The sequence below is a fragment of the Oikopleura dioica genome, chromosome PAR, assembly GCF_907165135.1.
Source record: "Oikopleura dioica chromosome PAR, OKI2018_I68_1.0, whole genome shotgun sequence".
NCBI lineage: Eukaryota > Metazoa > Chordata > Appendicularia > Copelata > Oikopleuridae > Oikopleura > Oikopleura dioica.
The window spans coordinates 2377169-2395508 of record NC_137293.1 but is presented as its reverse complement, the minus strand read 5'-3'; the positions used below and the strand labels follow the sequence as shown (position 1 = coordinate 2395508).

Below are 18340 nucleotides of genomic sequence, written 5' to 3'. Positions count from 1 at the left end.
GGGTCAGAATCCGGAAACAGATTGACTTTGACGTATTTTACTGCGTTGGTGATTAGTACCAATGCAGATTTACGCATTAAGGCAAACAATAAGGTGGCAAACATTCTATTTACGTTCATTTTTGACCGTTTTTTCGACTGTTTAACATTATGACACCCTTATTTTTTAAATTGAAACTACTGATGCTCCTTAATTTTGATTTTTATAGCAAAATTCAACCAATACATGAGGATAGTAAACGAAAAGGGAAAGAACAAATTTATAAACTCTGGAATGAAGGTTTATTTTATGTACAGTTAGTAATTCTTCGGAAAGTTTATCAAGTGCAAAGCTTGTTTCGAGCTGAGGAAAGAGTGTTTCTTTTACCAATATGTACAGTTGTCAATTTTGAATTTTACAGTAGAGCGCTGTAGACTCTACAGTGTAGAGGGAAATATTTAGTGCTTCTTTTTCTTCCCCTCAAGAAGTTTGATTTTGCGCTCTTGCGAGTTGACCTTGTTTTGCAGTTTCTTCACTTGATTCATCAAAAATCCGAGAAGATCATTTTGCCGATTAATGCGACCCTAGGAATTATGGCTTAGGAAAACGATGAGACAAAGAGCAAACAAACCTGCATGCCTTTTCCAGTTCGTGTTTGGACATTCATAAAGTGGTGCAGCTCAGTCGATGATTTTGTCGCTGAATAAGAATTACTAATACGATAATTAAAGAAAACCCTCTACCTTTTGATTTTGCCTCCTGAGCCGCCTCAGCTGCGTGGGAGAGCTCAACTTCTAGCGCTGCTCGATTTTGAACGACTTCGTCTTCCACCGCCTCTAAATTTTCTGAAAAATGGTCGCTTACCTGTTCGAGATTTGTCAGCTTCATATCTAAGAGCATATCCTTATTATGAAGCTCTGCAGTGTCCTGATGAAGATCCGTCGCCAAATGACCAAGCTCGGACTCCGTGTTTTTCATCTCTCGACTGACTACGGTCATGTTGTGGGTCAAATGCTTCATCTGACGGTCCACGTGATTTGTTTCCATGTGGATTGATTCGATTTCTCGAGCTTGAGAAGATACGTCGCTCTCGACGGAGGCGAGAAGATCGTCCATTTTGCGGATTTGACCCTGGGCATTGGCGACTTTTTGCTCGTTGGAGAGGGCGCGCAGGCCGATGACATCAACGCTCTAGAAATTGAAGTCAAGAGAGATGTATAATCTTCAATTTTCAAGCTTCTAGATATGCTATTTTAGACGTCATAAATAGAAAAAACAATAATGGTTATACGTAATTAAATTTTTTGAAAAATTTGAGTTTCTTAAGCAATGATCTTTGGTTAAACCGAAATCAAAACTTCCAAAATTAAAAGCGATAAATGTTGAAATTTAAAATTTGAGACTCTTTCATTATATATCTCATTAATGATACACATTCGTTAAAAAGAAATGTTCTAAGCCTACCTTCATCTTTTTTTCCGCATCATCCAATCGTTCCCTCTGTTCGCTGAATTGATACTTCGCCTCATTCAGTTCGATCTGAGTATCAACAACTTGGGTCTCCACCCACTCCACTTTTTCCTTCGTCTTTTCGACTTCCGATCCAAACTGTCGTTGAACATTGTCGATCTTGTACTTTAAATTTTCAGCTGTCTTCGAGAGGCTCAAGAATTGTTCTTGATCTGCGCGGGAAAGCTGAAATAATTCTTTATTTCACTTTTCGATTTTTATGCAAGTGGCACTCAGTAGTCGCACGCATTATTATTCAATTTGAATTTGTTCACGGAGCAAAAAAGGACTATTTCGAGCGACGCAAATTATGGAGATAAGCACTTATCGACAATTTTCTTCTGTTCAAGCGAGGGTCTAATGAATTATGGAATGGGACCAAGAACGCGGGGAGAAAAAGGGATTATGAGAGCAGGAATTTGATTGAGATCTAAAGTTCTAAAGATTCTAAACTTTTCTCAAATGATTTTTTTGAGCATTTTTTCGTCAGGCCAAAAAGCATATTTGCTCGGCCCACTTTTCAGCGTAAAGATGAAGTTCGATCCTCGACTCCTCGACCTCAAAAGACCTCAAAAACTTGGTCAACAAGTTGTCCTCCCGCTGTGGCTGGGCTTTCTTTTGAGAAAAATTTTCATTCTTACAAAATATTTCGAAATGAAAGGCTTTTTATTTCTCTTTTTCTTCACCCTTGCTTTTTCAAAGAAGAAAAAGTCGAAAAACAGAGATGAAGACGAATCTTGCCACAGCTACTGCAGATGCAATAATCAAAAGAAAACGATCATCTGCTATGCGCAAGGAATCATCGCTCCCAAATTTGACCTAGAGGACAAGTCGCTTTCCGAGGTCGTCCGCTTGGATCTAAGAAGCAATCAAATTGAGGAGCTACCAGTTTTCCCAGAGATGCCAAAGCTCAATTTTTTACAGCTTCAAGAGAACGCAATAAGTTTAATTGAGCCCAATGCTTTCAATAAGGTTGGTATTTTTTGTCGCACATGAAGGTAGATAAGAATATTGACTCCAATTTTGAAGACAGAGATAATTTAAATTTTTCATGGACTTCAAAGAAAAATTTATTTATATGAACCCGATATGAAAAATTTTTTCATTAGTTATGGTTTTTCAAAAACAACTTATTTTTTAGACAAGAGGGGTCAACAACGTCTTCCTGAACGAAAACCACCTAACGCGTATCGAAAAAGAAACCTTCTCCGGCTTGCTTGACGTAAAACTCCTCAGTCTATCAAAAAACAAGCTCGACAAGATCGAAAACTTCGCCTTCGTCGAGCTCCACTCCCTCATCACCCTCTCCTTGTCCGACAACTTCCTGGACAAAATCACGCCAAAGATTCTCGAAGGGCTCGAAAAGCTGAAAACACTTGAATTGAATGGAAACCAGTTGAGAAAACTTCACAAAGATACGTTTTCTGAAACAAAGCAACTGAAGAATTTGGATCTTAGTGAAAATTTACTGACAGAAATTCCAGCTGCGATCAGAAATTTGGAGAAATTGGTGGTTCTAGCGCTTCAAGGGAATAAAATTGGAGCGGTTGAAATGTCAGGTCTAGAAGGTAAAATTCATGAGCAAAAATCAGAATACCACGATATTAAAATTTAAGTGATATTTTCTACCCACAGTATATTCGAAGTAAACTATTATTGCTGTATACAGTATACAGTATACAGTATACAGTATACTGCCTGCATCATTACCGTAAACATTTTCCTAGGTCTTCAAAATCTCGAAAAACTCGACCTCTCGAACAACCTCATCAAGTCCATCCACCCGAAAGTCTTCATCCCAACTCCAAGCCTCACTCTCGCCGACTTCTCCGGAAACGAAATAAAAGTCCTCGAGCCTTTCGAAGCCCTCAACCTTGGCCAAACCGAACTTAGCTTTGATCGAAATGAGCTTGTCTGCGATTGTGGGCTGCGAAAATTCAACGAGTGGGTGAAAAACGGTCCAAATGGAATGAAGATCGTTTCGAATTGCTTTTCCCCGGAGGTGCTTTTTGGAGCGAATATCGTCGAGCTCAACCAGGAGGAGTTTTGCAGCCCGGATGATATAACAACAACGACGAGTACAACAAGCCCTGCAACGACGACAACAATTACAACCACGACGAGAACAACGATTCCGACAACGACTACAACCATGATTTATCTCCCACTACCGCCTGCGACGATGGCTCCAAAACCTTTTGTCGGTTAGTCACCTTTCAAGTTAAAATAAAGTTAAACAAGTTAAAATGGTATTTATCATCTGGAATTAAGAAAAGACTTATTAAATCTGTGTTATCATTTTCATTGTTTCTTAAAATTGAAAATGATTATTCATTTTTTAAATTGATCTTATATGGTTCTCGAAAAATACAGAAACTTTTCAGCGTTATTAATTTTTACTTCAGCAAAATTTATCAGCGAGCTGTTCACTTGCCCCGAGGGATGTTCCTGCGCGAGCAATGTCTACCACGTGAACTGCATCGCACTCAATTACCGAGAAATTCCAGCAGAGATCGGAATCGGTAAAATTTCATCCAAATATAAATATCTAAACGACTAGGTACGAAATTGTTGGATTTGCGGCTAAACAAGCTCGAAGTCCTTGAAGAGCTCGAGTTCGCTGGCTTGAATTATTTGGAAAGTCTTCATTTGGATTTGAATCAAATTATGCTCGTGAAGCAGGGCGCTTTCAGGGGGCTCAAGAAGCTTATCTACCTCTACCTGTCCCAAAACAACATCAAATATCTAATGGTAGGCTTACATAGTAAAAACGAGTCCCAACTTATTTCTAGCCCGGCTGTTTCGAAGACCTAGAAAACATCTCCTACCTTTATCTGAGCCACAATAGCATCATTGAAATTCCTATGGCCGTTTTTCGCCCAATAAAGCATCTGTACGACCTTCAACTGCAGCACAATCAGATCACAAAATGGAAGCTCGGCTACTTCGAAAAAGACTGTCGGATTCGAAAGTTGGACTTGAGCTACAACAATTTGACTGAAAACGCCATCGAACCGCATGGTTTCATTGGTTAGAAAAAAGCTTGTTTCAACATAGTAACTTTTGCATTCTAGGCCTTGAGGGACTGGACTCCCTTATCTTAGATCACAACGATTTCACAAAGCTTCCCACCCAAATCTCCTCCCTTGAATACCTCGAAACCCTCTCCCTCGTCGGCAACTCAATCGACTGGGTTAAAAACGTTTTCTCTCCGTCCGAATACCTCAAAAAGTTAGTCTACTCTCTTTCGGTCCGGAAATTCACTGATTTTTATAGCATTCTTTTGCAAGAAAACAACATTCAAAGAATCGAGCCCGATGCATTTCGTGATCTTGCGTATTTGACAAAACTGGACCTGACCGACAACCCTATTCAAAGCTTGCCGAAGTTTGAGGGTTTGGACAGATTGCGATATCTAAGAATTCCGAAAACAAATATTCAGGAAACGGGCTTTGAAATTTCTCCTTTTCAGATGATAAAAAGGGGCAAAAATCGTGTAATTTGAGTTCTTGAAGCCCTCAAAAGTGCACATGCAAAATAAAAGACTTCAAGTTCGGCTTCTTGGACACGAAAGAAAACCTAGACATTCTTGGAAACACCTGCAGCGGCCCGGAAAACATGGTCGGTCGGACTCTAGAAAGCCTCACCATAGGCGATATCTGCCCAGAATAACGAAAAAATATCTTCTCTGTATCTACTCACTGTCAAATAAGAAACATTACCTGGTCAACTACGGACACTTCGTCCGAGATTTTATCGATTCGTTCGGCAAAGTAGTTGGTGTATTTTTGAAGTCGCTCCAGTTCGGCAGTCAGGGTCGCGCGTTCAGCCTCAGATTGACTGATAAAAACTAGGAAAAATTTCAGGATGGATTTCCAATAAGGAATAAGGACAAACAGCCTTAGTTTTCTCATCAACATGAAGTTATGTTTCGGCTTGATAGAAGAAGGGTGTCATTTATTTAATGATTGTAATGACCCTAGCATTTTTCCTCCGAGACGCATTCCACTACAAAAATACACCACTCGAACCCGTTAATTTGGCAGAAAGTATTCACAAAATATTTGCTCGAAAATTTACCTAATAACCACGATGCAAGAAACAAAAATGCAAAACCTTGCGATTTTGGATTTGCAGCGGCTTTCTTAGAGCGAAGGAGATTACACTTTTAGTTCCATCCAGGGGTTCGAAAAAAGCGTGGTACGCGCGTGGTATTAGCGCCCCCACTTTCGCCGTTCCACGGCCCGCCCGTGGTACACTTTCAAAAACAACGGTGGCTCGGTTTGCTAAATAAGGCCTGCGCCAGAGGGGAGTTAGGCCAAGCGGCGACCCGCAGAGCGCGATACGAACCACTACACAATTCGTTCCGATTGCCGATCCAATGTGGGGAACTAAGAAGCCACTATTTAATGAATCGAGAAAAGAATATCTCTACTAGTCGAGTTCAGATATTAGACGGATTAGTAAAGTTATGTATTTTATATAAAATGGAAATATATATAGCCTTAATATAATATAGGGTTTCTATCGGAAAACAAAGTGCACTCAATCATTATGAAACTAACACATTATGAATACTAACTGATAAGGTCGCTTGACGGTTAGTCCTAGTATTTGGTTCTTTTTGAAAGTAATCCTCGACTGTGAGTCGGCTTATATTTAGCAAACGGGTAGCTTACCACTTCCGGGACCTTTTTTTCATATTACCCAGTGTTATAAGTAACATGGGCGACCCTTTGTTACTCGATAAAACGCTGGCGCTTTTTAACTAGTTACTCAATAAAACTGTGGCGGGCGGCCCTCTGTTAATCCGTAAAACGATGGCGCGGCGAAAAAAAATTTACTCGATAAAACGATGGCACCCTTGTTAATCGAGGCGCGGGGCTCTCTGGAATGACGTCATCCGAGGACTCTCTTGCTGGAGATCTCTTCTGACCAATGCGATGGCGGAACTTAATAAAAATAATTTTGGTGGTGTTTTGAACATTTGGTGGTGGAATTACGTAGCAATTTTTACAATAAAAACTACCATGGGGACCGCACGCAAGGGGAAAAAAAAGAGCGGGGTGGGATCGAACTCGCGCCCAGCGATCACTGAGCGGATGCGTTCTCCACTAAGCCAGGCCGTATCAATAAAGTCCCACATTAACAAGGCTATATTGTTACATTTTTGACCTCTCGATGACGTCATGCAAGAGAGCGCCGCGCCTCGATTAACAAGGGTGCCATCGTTTTACCGATTAAATTTTTTTTTGCTGCGCCATCGTTTTATTGAGTAACTAACTCAAAAGTGCCAGCGTTTTATCGAGTAACAAAGGGTCGCCCATGTTATAAAGGTTATTGTTTTTCATTTAATTATCAAACATTTAAATCTTCAAGTAAGCTGCGCTCGCCGAGGGTGAGACCTATCCGCGAGCGCCGAAAATTAAAACTGGGCTGCCCAGTCTGGGCACTTTATTTCCACCCGCTCGCGTGGAATTCTACGTGTGTCCGTGGGTGGCGCTACTACGGGCCCGCGGTGGTATTTTAGCGCGAAAAACAAAAGCGCGGTGGACGAAAGTGAGCGGTGGCGCTAATACCACGGGCGGGCAACGTTTTTTTCGAGACCCTGGTTCCATCAAATGTTTATGTTCTGGGGACGGCGGAAGAAATTATTCAAAGTGCCTCTTTACGGCTTTTCGAAAAAAGGGAGCTGGGCGAATCAGACGCTCGTTTCGAATAAAGGCTAGAATCGTTGATTTTTCTTACCTCGAACAAGTTCAACCACTCGATCGACTTCTTCCTTCATCTCGTCTTGCGAAAATTTGACCTTGGTCTCGACCTGTGAGGCGGATTGCTCGGCCGCGAGTTTCGCAAATTCGGCAATCTCACGTTTTAACCCATCAAGGTCAATTTGCGCCTGTTTTGGTGTCGCGTCAATTTCCGGGTAGCTTGGCACGTAACTTGGTGTTGCTGTGGCTTTGGCTTTTTTCATGTTCAGAAAAAATTATTTATGAAAATAAAAGAAGAAAAGGAGTCTTGGAAAGAGATTTCTCTGAACACTTTGGCTTGTATTTTGTTGTGGAGGGCGTGGTTTTTGAACGCATTGGTCTGACGAACTGTACTTGGCGCAGCGGTCGTCGCAGCGGTCTTTTGAGGAGCAGGGCCGAATTTTACCGCTAGTTGCTCCTGTTTTAATGCTTTTAAAGAAGATTCTCATAAGCTTCATTTTTTAGACACGAGATTTTTTGTCCTTTAAAATAAGCGATTAGCTGGATCGTACTTCCGAAGTCATTTCCTTCGGACTCCGAAAAATGTTCAAGGAAGTTAGAACTGGTGGAAATTATCATAAATTATGGTCTTCATTGTTCCGCTATCAAGAAATTTTTGATTCTTGAACGAAAAAGAGAATTTTTCAAAAAAGAAATTTTCGTTATGAAATGCAATCTGCGCTTATGAAACCCTTTCCTTCTAATCTCCTGGTCAAATCAGCCATGGCGCCGCTTTTCTTCATTCCAGGATCAGCTCCATTTCTCGATGGCTGAGGAAGAATCTTCGCCGCAAAGCGATTAAATGGCGGAAGCGTTGTTGGCTTCAATGCAGCTCTCGTCGTCGTGGTTTTCTTCTGAGGCAAGCAGAGCTGTCCATTACCGGTCCAGCCAGGCTTACATGCGCAATCAGCGCTAGCAGAGCCGGCATCAACTGCTTCGCAAGCAAATCGGGGCTTACAACTGTCGCACGGGTCTGAAAGCACGGCTCACTTTCGAATCGAAAATGTTGTATCACAACTTAAACTGCAAGATAAGAACCATCAAATATGCGGTTGTTAAATAATTGCCCAGAATCCTTGGCTGGCAGACTGTTGGTTCAAAAATAAGTATTTTGAGTTTGACAGTTACACACATTTCGCAAGACTGTAAATAAAAAAATCTACCAGAGAAAAAAATAATAAAGAAAAAGTTCAAAAAATGAAAAAAATAAAGTTCATTTTTTCAGAAATTTTGAATTCGACATTGATTCTAGGGCAGATCCTGGATCTACTGAATGCGTAAATAAGCAAATAAAGCGCCGAATAATTAAATTTTCTTTTTAACTATTCCGCCCTTTTCGTCTCCCAAATAGAAGCGCCTCAAAACCTCGGGACAGCAAGGAAAAGTTGAAAGCTCTTTTACTGAAACAAAACAGCTTAGGATAAGCACGTTGTATTTTGAAAACTTTTGAAAAGCGAAAAACCTAAATCTCTGACGCTGGCACTTTTATGCGCTTTTGGTTTCTAGCGCTTATGCATATTTTGCAATTTTCGACGAAGAGGCGTTTTTACTCACCCATAACACAAGTTTCGCCATGTCTGACCGTCCCAGCGGGGCAGTTAGTCGGACTACACTGAAATCCATTTCCAAAGTAGCCATCCAAACAGCGACACGAATAAGCAGATCCTTTCTGAGCACAAGAGGCTTTCGAAGAGCAAAGATTATTGAGACACTTGGAGGATTTAGATGAGCTCGAGGCTTCGCAAATGGCCGGAAGTTTTGAAGCCGAGTTGATGTCGTTGCGCCATTCCCAGCCGGATGCTGAGTAGCTCTAGAAAGTAAATAAGCAAAGGAAGAGAGGTTTTAATGAGAAGATAAAATAGAAATTACATTAAGTGAAACTTTTCCTATAGCGCCCTACAAATAATGCTAGTATTTTTGGAAAGTCTTATTCAAATAGTTCTTTGATACTTGAAATACATAGAGATAGGTTTTCTACTCGTTTTATGGTCTTCGTTTTCTTGTAAAAACAGAGTGAAAGAATCTATAAACTTCTTCCTTTTTTTGCAGTTTGCTGAACTGTCGTGAATTGAATTTCGAGCCTTTTTACCACCGCTACTTACCATGTATACCGGAGCCGAGTTCCTGTGCTTTTGGGGAAATCCACTTGCCCAATTTCCGCGCCATTGACCTAGGTCTTTGCCAATCACTTTATTGCCAGTCCAAAATTTTGCTCGTTCCAATCCCTTTTTCATGAATAAAAAAATATCTTCAAGCTATTATTTTTTGTTATCAACTGTCTGTTACTTCAGTACTATGAGCAACGTGATCTTCGAATTCCACGGGGCAATTAAATCGCTCCTCTGCATTTCATGGATTGATCGAGGGGGCCTCATTTAGAATTCAAGATCACTCTCAAATATGATGCTACTGGGCTCGTTTTTCGAGTCTCGCACTCTTTCCTAAGCAAGTATAAATTATTTTCGGCAACGATCCGCTTGCGGTGTTATCTTATCACGGAAGGTAAATAGAGTTTTTAGAAGAAAACTTTCACAGAAAAAAGTTGCGTCAGAGATCCTCTTAAAAATTAATTTTAGACGAAAATCTTGGTTTTCATCAATCCTCCTTTGCGTTATTCGTCAATTGCTGCAATAGCGTTTTCCCAAAATCATTCAATAAATGTTCTTTTTTGAACAAATTTGACTCGTGGATGAAGACATCCACCAAGTCAAATAAACTCAGGAACCACACATTTCAACCCTTTTCTTTTCTTTTTAAAATTCAATGATCACCTCGATCCCCCGCCGAGCGCGCTGATAAGCGGCGCACGAAAAAATTGTCAGCGAGTGAGAACGATTACTGAAGTTTGGTACTTCAATGACGACAACGTGTTGCGGCGACGCTTTTTCAGATCGCACTTAGTTTTTTAAAAGGCGCTCTAAAGAGGATGAAGACAAGGAAAGTTACCATTATGAAATGAAAATTATAGAATGTATCTTATCAATTTCACGAAGAAGAACAAGTTGAGAATGTAGAATTAGATGAGGATATCAGTCGAAATCATGTGATTCGGATATTATATAAATTAAAAATGATCATTAGAAGTTATTGTGTCTTTTTTTCGTCTCTAGAAAATCCATTTGTCACCTCCCCTCTTATCAGAGCCTTTAGACGCCTAGTTGTGCCCGATGGAAATATTCAGCTAAAAATTTTTTATCCATTCCTGGTCGTCAGTTTGCAGCATAAAATTCACGACCCGCTGCTCTTCTGGTGACTGGATTGTCGCCAGCTGCATACCGAACAGTTCCTAAAATTTCAATTGACCCAAAGAAACTGTGTGAGTAACTCCTGAATTTTACACCTCAGTTTGGACCTACAGACTGTTTCTTTCGAGTAAAAACTGGTTTTTTTTTTTGAAAATGTCATGAAAATGTTTGAAAAGTCGACCGCGGTTTTTGATCGGAACGAGGAAGCTCTAGAAGCTCATGTTAAACACGAGTAAGAGTACTTCCTACTTGAAGAAAAGTTAAATCATCGAATTTGTCGTCCGTACCGCAAGTTTGATGGATTAAGGTCTTGCTCCTTCGTTTCTTACCTGGCAGCGTCGCGAGGCCTCTTCATGAGTGACAGCCGATCTGAGGATCTCCCATCCTTTTCCTCCCAAGCTTCTGCAGCTCGCTCCTTGGCAAGTACTGTAAGGACCATTGCTTGCACAAAGCTTGTAAGCTGTTGGTTCAATTGTTGAAACTCGTCTGCCACCAATCGTTGCCTAAAAAGCGGTTGAAAATTGAAAAAAAAAGACGCTTTTCAGGTCGAAAATTGGAGTTATGAGAGCCTTCGAGCGGAGTTTATTTTATTTACCGCGGATACTTATTAACCGCGAAGGGGAAGGGACCCTAACCACGCCTACAAATATTGACGTGATGTAATTCCGAGAGAATTTTCTTTTTGATTTTAATAAATTGAATAGAAAATTTAATTTTTCTTCTAGAAAGTTGAGGCATTCAAAATTACTGTTTCTTTTTCGACCAATAAGCAGCCGATATTTTCTCGATTAACCAATCAAAATTGACCATTACTTACAGGAGTAGCACCAACAGCATGAAGCATCATAGTTCTCAAAACCGCGGGTGTTCGTTGACAATCCGGGCCGAGCTCCAGTGCAACTTCTCCGCCTCTGAAGCTATCGCCGAATGAGGGAAGACCAACTGTCGTTCGGCAATCGGATCCGGGCTTCAAAAAGATCCAATTTGAGTAGTCGCCCAAATCAGCGTGCGTAATCCATCGGAATTCCACGCAGTCAGATTGTGATGTCAATCGATTTAGAACGTCGTAGACTTCTTCGATCACTGCTCGGTCGAAATTTTCAGAAACCTAAAAATTTTGAAATCGAAAAAAAATTTTTTCATCTTTTTTGATCTTATATTTTCCTCAAGGCCTTTTTTCTTGCATCAATTTTTATTTCAAAAGAAATTCCGGAAATATCGATTTTTGAGTTATTTACAGTGCGTTATTTGCGGAAGAGCTGGTTCGGAAGAGCTCCGAGCTCCGCGGTTTTTGGCAATTCTCGGATTGTCGGTATTTTGCCTTTCGCAGCCCTTCCCTCACGTGCTACCCTTTAGTAGAGTCGTCTCTAATCGGCTAATTGATTACTCAAGGAAAAATATTGAAACAAGGAAAATTAATTGATGAAATTTGTGTTTGAAAAGACTCCCCGTTTTTGGGAATAACATTGATTAGGAATTTTGTAAGAGCGAGAGTTTGAAAATTAAATGGAACTAACAGTACATGTAAATATTTTAGGGTGAATATCATAAATATAGTTTGACCGATTTGAACACGTTTTTACAATGATTGTACCATAATAAACGTGAAAGTTGTATGATTTGAGTCAAATAATCACCCCAAACGTCCATTAGGAATAATAATGATTCTCAAACAAATCCGATTTTCGGGAAGGTGGCTCGAATCGGCAAAAAATGCGACAATTTTGACCAAAATTTGGGAAAAAATTTTGACCAATAAAATTTTGACACTCGTCAAGTCGGCCAATCACATTTCAGAAGACAAATTTCGAAAAAAAAAATTGATGCGTTTTTCGTCGATTCGAGCCGAAAACCCGACATTTCAGAAGATGTGGCAAATCCTTCTTTTTTTTTTTTCTTATCAAAAGTAAAAATACCAAACTTTTGACTATCAGCATCGCGCGATAAAAAGCGCGAACACTTGACTTGAAGACTTACCAAGACGGGTACGACTGTGAGTGGTTTAGAAGGAGACCTGGGCCAAAGGTTGACTGGGAATCCATTTTCGCCTGGGAATTGGCTGCCCATTGCTCTGGCTCTCCCAGGAATGACGATGTTGTACTTCCATTTCAAATATGCGACTAAATAAATAACTCAAGAGGAGGACAAGTGTTTTAACTAGCGGAATAACTTGTTAGGATACTTGTTTACACTTCTGTTTGCTCTCTTTTCGTGATAATTGAATGGAAAATAAGCAACCCCGTTCCCATAAGTGCAATACTAAATTTCAAAAAGAGAAAAGTGGTCACGTTTCTTTAAAATTTCAAAATTTTATTTTTTTCAAAATTTTGGAAATTGTATTTGTTTTCGGTCACACGCTTCTGACCGAAAATCGTGAGGTTTAAATAAACAGTTAGACAAAATTTCTTCTTTACCCTTTTTTGGTTTACTTTTTTGGTATGTTGAAATAAGGGTGGCTGAAATCGACAAATTACGACTTTTTCTTCTGTTTTTGAGATCTTAGATTATAGGCCAATCAGATGTCCGCATCGGGTTGAAAGGCCAATTAATTTTCAGGAAAAAATTGTCGCGAATTTCGATCTTTTTCGTCGGTTTTTTGGTCGATTTGAGTCGCTTGGCCCAAAATAACTAGAGAAAAAAAAGATAATTTATGCAAAAAGAAACATCTTTTCCAACTCGAGAATACAAAAGAAAAAGCCATCTTTATGATAATTCGGAGGTTGAAAAATACTGTGAAAATCTGTCGCCAACACTTGTCGAACCTAAATGAGCATGTGTTCGAAAACGCCCTTTCAGGAATAGCGAAAATTCTAGGGAAAAGGTGATTTAAAAATTTCCCCTCAAATGGTTATTTTGATTCTCTCCTTGGAATCATTAATGCTCTCAACTGCGAAAAATCGAGGAAGAAAAACAAGACTGGATTGGCGCTCAAGTTTCCGTAAGAAAATAACGTGGTTAGTTAACCCTGAGCTGTCTAAAATCTGAAAAGAAACAGTATCGACTTTTGACAGCTTCTATCTACTCCTCCCTTAACGTTTTGTTTACAACGTGAGTCGTTGTTGGAATTCCGGGTGCGTATCTTTCTGGTGACATTGTTTAGATCTTCATCTCTTAGATAAAGGAAGATACAGATATTTACAGAAAGGAAGCTCATTAATTAACTTACACGATCTTTTTTTTTTGGTATTAAGTTTTTTGCCTATTTATTAGCTTCTTTTGCAAAAATAATTAAGGGACCATAATTTTTCTTTGGGTTTTTTATGTCTGCCATTATTATTCAGTTAATTTTTGATAGAAAATAGATATAAAAAATAACCATTTGAATTTATTGAAGCAGAGTTACCCAACAAGAACTACAAAAACGTTTCCTATTATTAGTGAATGCATTAAAAGATTTAAATCTTTAGCTTATTAATAATTAATCCAAGATGGAATCTTTTGCTTATTTTCTATAACGAGGGGATCTCAAATCAGAACGACACGTATGACCAATTTCGAGCCATTTGGTCGAGATGAATTAAAATCATCAATTTTAACGAATAAGAAAACTAACCTTGCTGATCAGTCCACTCGAAATTAATCGGCAGCTCCCTTAACCATCCTGTCCCATCTTCTTTCTTTGCATCATCTCTTAGAAAACCTAAAAATTCTTCATTACATGTTCTTCGTTCTAACTCTCTTATTGATCATGGATCTCTAGAAACCTCCTGACGCGATGTTGAGCAACCAAAAAAGGCGCATCTTGATGATTTGTTATTTGAAAAAAAATATAAGAAATGGATTTTGCGAACTTAGGCAGAAAAGAATCTTCGTCAGAAAAATCGTTCGAGCGCGCTAGAATTGCAAGAATCGTGAAAACTCCGGGACTCGCGAGCGCCATCGCGCAAACAGCGCGAGTAAAAGTACTTAGAGGCCGAAAAGGGCTCGAAAGGAACGGCTTGTAAAGCGAGGAAATCTGCTTAGCGTTTTTAAACCAGACGCGGTTTTGGGCTGCTGTCGCGATGGATTCAGTCTAGGGTTAGTTTGGTTCAGTTGATTCAAAAGATTTATTGGCCAGGATTGATTTCTTCCCTTATTTTGCTAAAAAATACGTAGCTTCGATGACCACAAATTGAAAAAATTTCGACAACTTTGATCAAAATTTCGGTCAAAATTTTAACCAGTCAGATCGCCGCTTTCGGCCGTTAGCCCAATCAGATTTCAGAAAAAATTGTCAAAAAGTGTCGCGATTTATTTGGCAAAAAAAAAGACCGAAAAAGTGCGACAAAAGTAACGAGATGGATAGACTTTTAGACTAAAAGTTTTAGTACAGGATTCAGAAATTCTGAATCAGAATCCTGTATTCTCAATAAGCCTTCTTCTTTTTTTTGGTTATAATAAGTTTCCCTTCTGTCGAGGAAATGTCAATTTAGACATCCATTATGTTCAAAGTCTAAAAAGTTCATCTTTGATCATGTTACATAATCAAAGCTATTATTTATAAAAGTACATACGTACATATGATTAAATTGATTATTTATACTTGCGGTATAAAAGATCACCATGAAACTTTTTGAACAGAAAAATGAGATTTTGTTTTGTAACCCTTTTTTCCTTAACTTTTGGCAGTTATTTCGGCGAAAGAAATCGGCAAATGGACTCGTTTTCGACAAAGAATTTGAAGCAAATTCTTTCAAACAATGGTTTGTTTATATTTTTTTGCTTATTTTAATAATTTATGTAGCTGTGAGAATTCGAAAGATTCCAAAAAGAAGAGATCCTCAACACTTCGTCCTTCATCATCCAAGCCAAGTTCGCCGTCTTTTTCAACTGTTTCCATGAGATCAAAAATAATATACGCTGGAAAATGGAGCTTCTAATGAAGCATTTCACAAAAGGGAATCGTGAAAGTTGAGTTATCTTTCGGCACTCAGGTGCGCTTTTTCAGCGGTAAGATAAAGATTAACTCTCGAGTTCCAAATTCGAATCATCTCCGCAAAAGAGTTGTAATCTGCGGCCCGCAAATGATGTATAAATTCTGGAAATTTTTAGAATTAGCATTTTTGCATCTCGGATTATTCTTGAGGGGGGGGTGTCGACGAGAATTTTTTCTTGATTTTTGACCGATTTTTTCCGGCCAAAATTTTTTCTTGTTCTCGCCGGTTAATTTTTTCAACCCTTTTCTATTTGCCAGTAAACTCAGATTTTGCTTATCTGATCAGGTTTTCCCGCATTTTTGGTCACGGAAATCCCGATTCTCGTCGACCCCCTCCTTAACTGTATGATGTAGTCTTTATCTTAGTTCTTCTGATCCTTATTAATGTTATTTCTTCAATCTAATTGAATTTTATTGAATCTTAAATTTTTGGAAATAAACTTTTTCAACCCCGCGCAACATTTTTGTTTGTACCAAACAACGCGCAGGCAGATTCCAAATGAAATGAGTGCAGTTAGAGGGAATTTCTAAAAAACGTTAATGCCATGTTCGCTTGAAAAATCTTAATACGCCACGGCCTAACGACCGTAATTGACCATTGTTCAAAACGTGCTTTCTGAATTGAAAAATCAAGCGTTTTTGTCATGATCCGTTTTTTTCAATTCTTGGCGTTTCCCTGTAGAAATTATCGTTTATTTAAAGTTGTATGAGCAACGACAGAAAAAAATAAATCGCATCCGGGTTATCCCGTCTTTTCCACTTTTACTCTTGTAAACAGGATTTAAAGTTTTATTCAGGCGAAGGGTGGGGCTATTACTTGCAAGTTCGTTTTTAACAAATTTTTCTGGGTTGTGCTGATTTATTTTTTGCTTATCGCCTCTTCTTTTTTTTTCTCACATGAACAGTTGAATGTAGTCGTTGAAGGATTTTCGGCAGATGGGACATTCGCGCTAAAATGTATTTTTAGAAGAAAAAAACTGAAAACTTGGTTCGTCTTTTTTCGAGTTTTTCGCTAGAAACTCTTCCGGAAACGATGTCATGTCAAAAATAAAAGATAGGAATCCTATCTCATTTCCGGATTTTCCCTTTTTAGAGCTTCAATTTCTGTTTGGGAAGGGTTAAGCTACTTGAACCGGGGCAATGAGAAGCTATTTGTACGTACTCTGAATGCAGAATAGAACCGTTGGCAGCAATCAACGCAAAACACGTGACCACAATCCTGAAGAGCTGCCTATATAACGTGTTCAAAATACATGGACAAATCAAATTTGAATCTTAAATATTTTGAGCCGCGCCTTTCTTTCCATATCTCCACAGCAAATAGAACATGTCAATAAGCCCTCTAACTTCTCTTCTAGTTCTTTCAATTCCTTTTTCTTCGACTCCAATTCAACCTGAAATTCCCGATGAGAAATAAACGAGAAAAAAGCACTTACTTTTTCATCGACTTCTGGTGGCTCATCTGGGGCTTCCGGCGCTTGTCGTTTTGGACGATCTAAAAGTTCTAGAATAGAATAAAAAATGAATGTGAAAGTATCTACTTGAAAAGTTTTTCACAACTTTGAGTGCGAGATTCTGTTGCTTCTTATTCAACGTTGGATGCCTTTGAAGCGTCGCTGGTGAAGCTGGTGTCGGGTTAACATCACTTCTTGCAGGATTTGTGTCTCTTTCTTGACTGGTTCTTGAAGAGACTGGTGTATGGTCAAGGCCAATGGTATCAGAGCTTCTCTGAATGGGCGGTGGAGGAGCTTGACGTTTCGGGCGATCTTGATTTATTGATGTTGTTCTTGGAGGGGGAGGGTGAGTGGGATACTGATCTGTGACAAAGGATCTTTGAGGAGGACGATTTCGTGGGGGAGATGGGGCTCGACGACGTGTCGGTGTCCTGTTTTCCTCGATTCTTTGCCAAATTGAACTGGAATTATTGGTGACAACTCGCGATCGAACAGTTTGATAGTGTCTCGTCCTTGTCCCACTTGCGGAAGAAGGGGATAAGGAGGAATTGGTGAATGATCCCGCAAGAGGCAGTGGCGGTATCTCTTCAATATTCCGATTCGCATCGAAAAAGTCATTTAGCGCTCGTTGAAGATTCCAACCTCGTTGTAACAAAAATGCTTCCGTATCGTGGTGGTCGGGAACGTCGGTCAGAAGACGGAACTCTTTGATTTTTTCTCTTTTAGTTTGTTCGGAATCGAGCATTTTATGAAAGAAAAATGATGAGGAAGAAAATGTTCTTGAAAATAACCGCGCGTGGACCGGGTTAGTCATCGTTTTTACGAGCGATGAAAGTGTGTGTTATAGGAAGATTTTGAAATGATTTGTTATCAGCTGATTAGAAAAATGACATAGCGGAGGCAACCCCCTTAATATTTGACAATTCTTTCCATCTTATCAAGTTCTAGAGCTCTTGAAAACGGTGCAGTCTGATTCGTCCAAAATCTAAAGCGATAATCAGCACATTTTGAACGGTTATTCAGTTGAGCGGTGAACAAAGCAAACAGTCACGTGGTTGAAAAAGTACGTCCGCCGCGGTCGAAGAGATAAGTCTAGCCAGGATAAACACTATCTATCGAGAGAGGCGATTTTCTGGCAGTTAGATTTTCTGGCAGTTAGACTTTCTGGCAAAGGCGATTTTCTGGCACTGCCAGAAAATCTAACTTCCAGAAAATCGCCTTTGCCAGAAAATCTAACTGCCAGAAAGTCTAACTGCCAGAAAATCGCCTTTTTAGTATGCATATTATTTGAAACTCTGCAAAAAACTCTTTTTAATAAAATCATTTATAAATTCGAAAAACTGGTGATTATCACACAAATTTCATTCCGGAGCAGTTTCAGCAGGAGTTTGCACCTTTCGACGGGAGCGTTTGATCTAAAAGCCGACTATTCAGGGCGCTAAAAAAGACGACGAATTTGGAATTGAAATTTCTGCGCTAAAAATAGAA

General features: G+C 39.4%; 4 protein-coding genes across 5 annotated transcripts; 1 reads left to right on the top strand and 3 right to left on the bottom strand.

The window, feature by feature from the left end:
* Positions 1-274: 274 nt before the first annotated feature.
* On the bottom strand, positions 275-7478 carry LOC145702177 (uncharacterized). Its single transcript, XM_081779389.1, has 6 exons — positions 7237-7478; positions 5211-5338; positions 1444-1674; positions 723-1170; positions 611-678; positions 275-563 (listed from the first exon to the last, which is right to left on the bottom strand). Exons 1-6 carry the CDS (start codon positions 7460-7462, stop codon positions 438-440), a joined length of 1227 nt encoding a protein of 408 aa, XP_081635515.1. The 5' UTR covers positions 7463-7478; the 3' UTR covers positions 275-437.
* LOC145704922 (uncharacterized) lies at positions 2020-5160 on the top strand. Its single transcript, XM_081782383.1, has 9 exons — positions 2020-2460; positions 2630-3056; positions 3216-3692; positions 3894-4010; positions 4049-4239; positions 4281-4518; positions 4563-4719; positions 4765-4984; positions 5041-5160. The coding sequence occupies exons 1-9, from the start codon at positions 2020-2022 to the stop codon at positions 5158-5160; spliced, it is 2388 nt and encodes a 795-aa protein (XP_081638509.1).
* Positions 7479-7900: 422 nt separating the features above from the next.
* Positions 7901-14295, bottom strand: LOC145701175 (uncharacterized). Its single transcript, XM_081778402.1, has 9 exons — positions 14188-14295; positions 14037-14123; positions 12461-12603; positions 11301-11591; positions 10813-10986; positions 10443-10524; positions 9341-9465; positions 8793-9048; positions 7901-8211 (listed from the first exon to the last, which is right to left on the bottom strand). Exons 1-9 carry the CDS (start codon positions 14222-14224, stop codon positions 7901-7903), a joined length of 1506 nt encoding a protein of 501 aa, XP_081634528.1. The 5' UTR covers positions 14225-14295.
* A 1983-nt stretch (positions 14296-16278) lies between these two features.
* Positions 16279-17792, bottom strand: LOC145703536 (uncharacterized). Of its 2 annotated transcripts, none has more exons than XM_081780899.1 (4): positions 16940-17792; positions 16835-16902; positions 16561-16792; positions 16279-16348 (listed from the first exon to the last, which is right to left on the bottom strand). In XM_081780899.1, the coding sequence occupies exons 1-3, from the start codon at positions 17664-17666 to the stop codon at positions 16661-16663; spliced, it is 927 nt and encodes a 308-aa protein (XP_081637025.1). In that variant the 5' UTR covers positions 17667-17792; the 3' UTR covers positions 16279-16348; positions 16561-16660. The 2 variants fall into 2 exon arrangements, with proteins under 2 accessions (XP_081637025.1, XP_081637026.1); XM_081780900.1 differs by having other exon boundaries at positions 16835-16893.
* Between the last annotated feature and the right edge of the window lie 548 nt (positions 17793-18340).

Coding starts and splice junctions, on each gene's coding strand:
- LOC145704922 (XM_081782383.1), top strand. CDS start 2,020: ATGAAGTTCGATCCTCGACTCCTCGACCTCAAAAGACCTCAAAAACTT. Junction 4,240..4,280: donor ACAACATCAAATATCTAATG/GTAGGCTTACAT, acceptor ACTTATTTCTAG/CCCGGCTGTTTCGAAGACCT. Junction 4,519..4,562: donor CGAACCGCATGGTTTCATTG/GTTAGAAAAAAG, acceptor TTTGCATTCTAG/GCCTTGAGGGACTGGACTCC.
- LOC145702177 (XM_081779389.1), bottom strand. CDS start 7,462: ATGAAAAAAGCCAAAGCCACAGCAACACCAAGTTACGTGCCAAGCTAC. Junction 5,339..7,236: donor AGTGGTTGAACTTGTTCGAG/GTAAGAAAAATC, acceptor AATTTTTCCTAG/TTTTTATCAGTCAATCTGAG. Junction 1,675..5,210: donor AAGTGTCCGTAGTTGACCAG/GTAATGTTTCTT, acceptor GAATTATTTCAG/CTTTCCCGCGCAGATCAAGA.
- LOC145701175 (XM_081778402.1), bottom strand. CDS start 14,224: ATGCGCCTTTTTTGGTTGCTCAACATCGCGTCAGGAG. Junction 11,592..12,460: donor TCACAGTCGTACCCGTCTTG/GTAAGTCTTCAA, acceptor CAAAATTTTTAG/GTTTCTGAAAATTTCGACCG. Junction 10,987..11,300: donor ATGCTGTTGGTGCTACTCCT/GTAAGTAATGGT, acceptor ACCGCTTTTTAG/GCAACGATTGGTGGCAGACG.
- LOC145703536 (XM_081780899.1), bottom strand. CDS start 17,666: ATGACTAACCCGGTCCACGCGCGGTTATTTTCAAGAACATTTTCTTCC. Junction 16,903..16,939: donor AGTTGTGAAAAACTTTTCAA/GTAGATACTTTC, acceptor ATTCTATTCTAG/AACTTTTAGATCGTCCAAAA. Junction 16,793..16,834: donor CACCAGAAGTCGATGAAAAA/GTAAGTGCTTTT, acceptor CGGGAATTTCAG/GTTGAATTGGAGTCGAAGAA.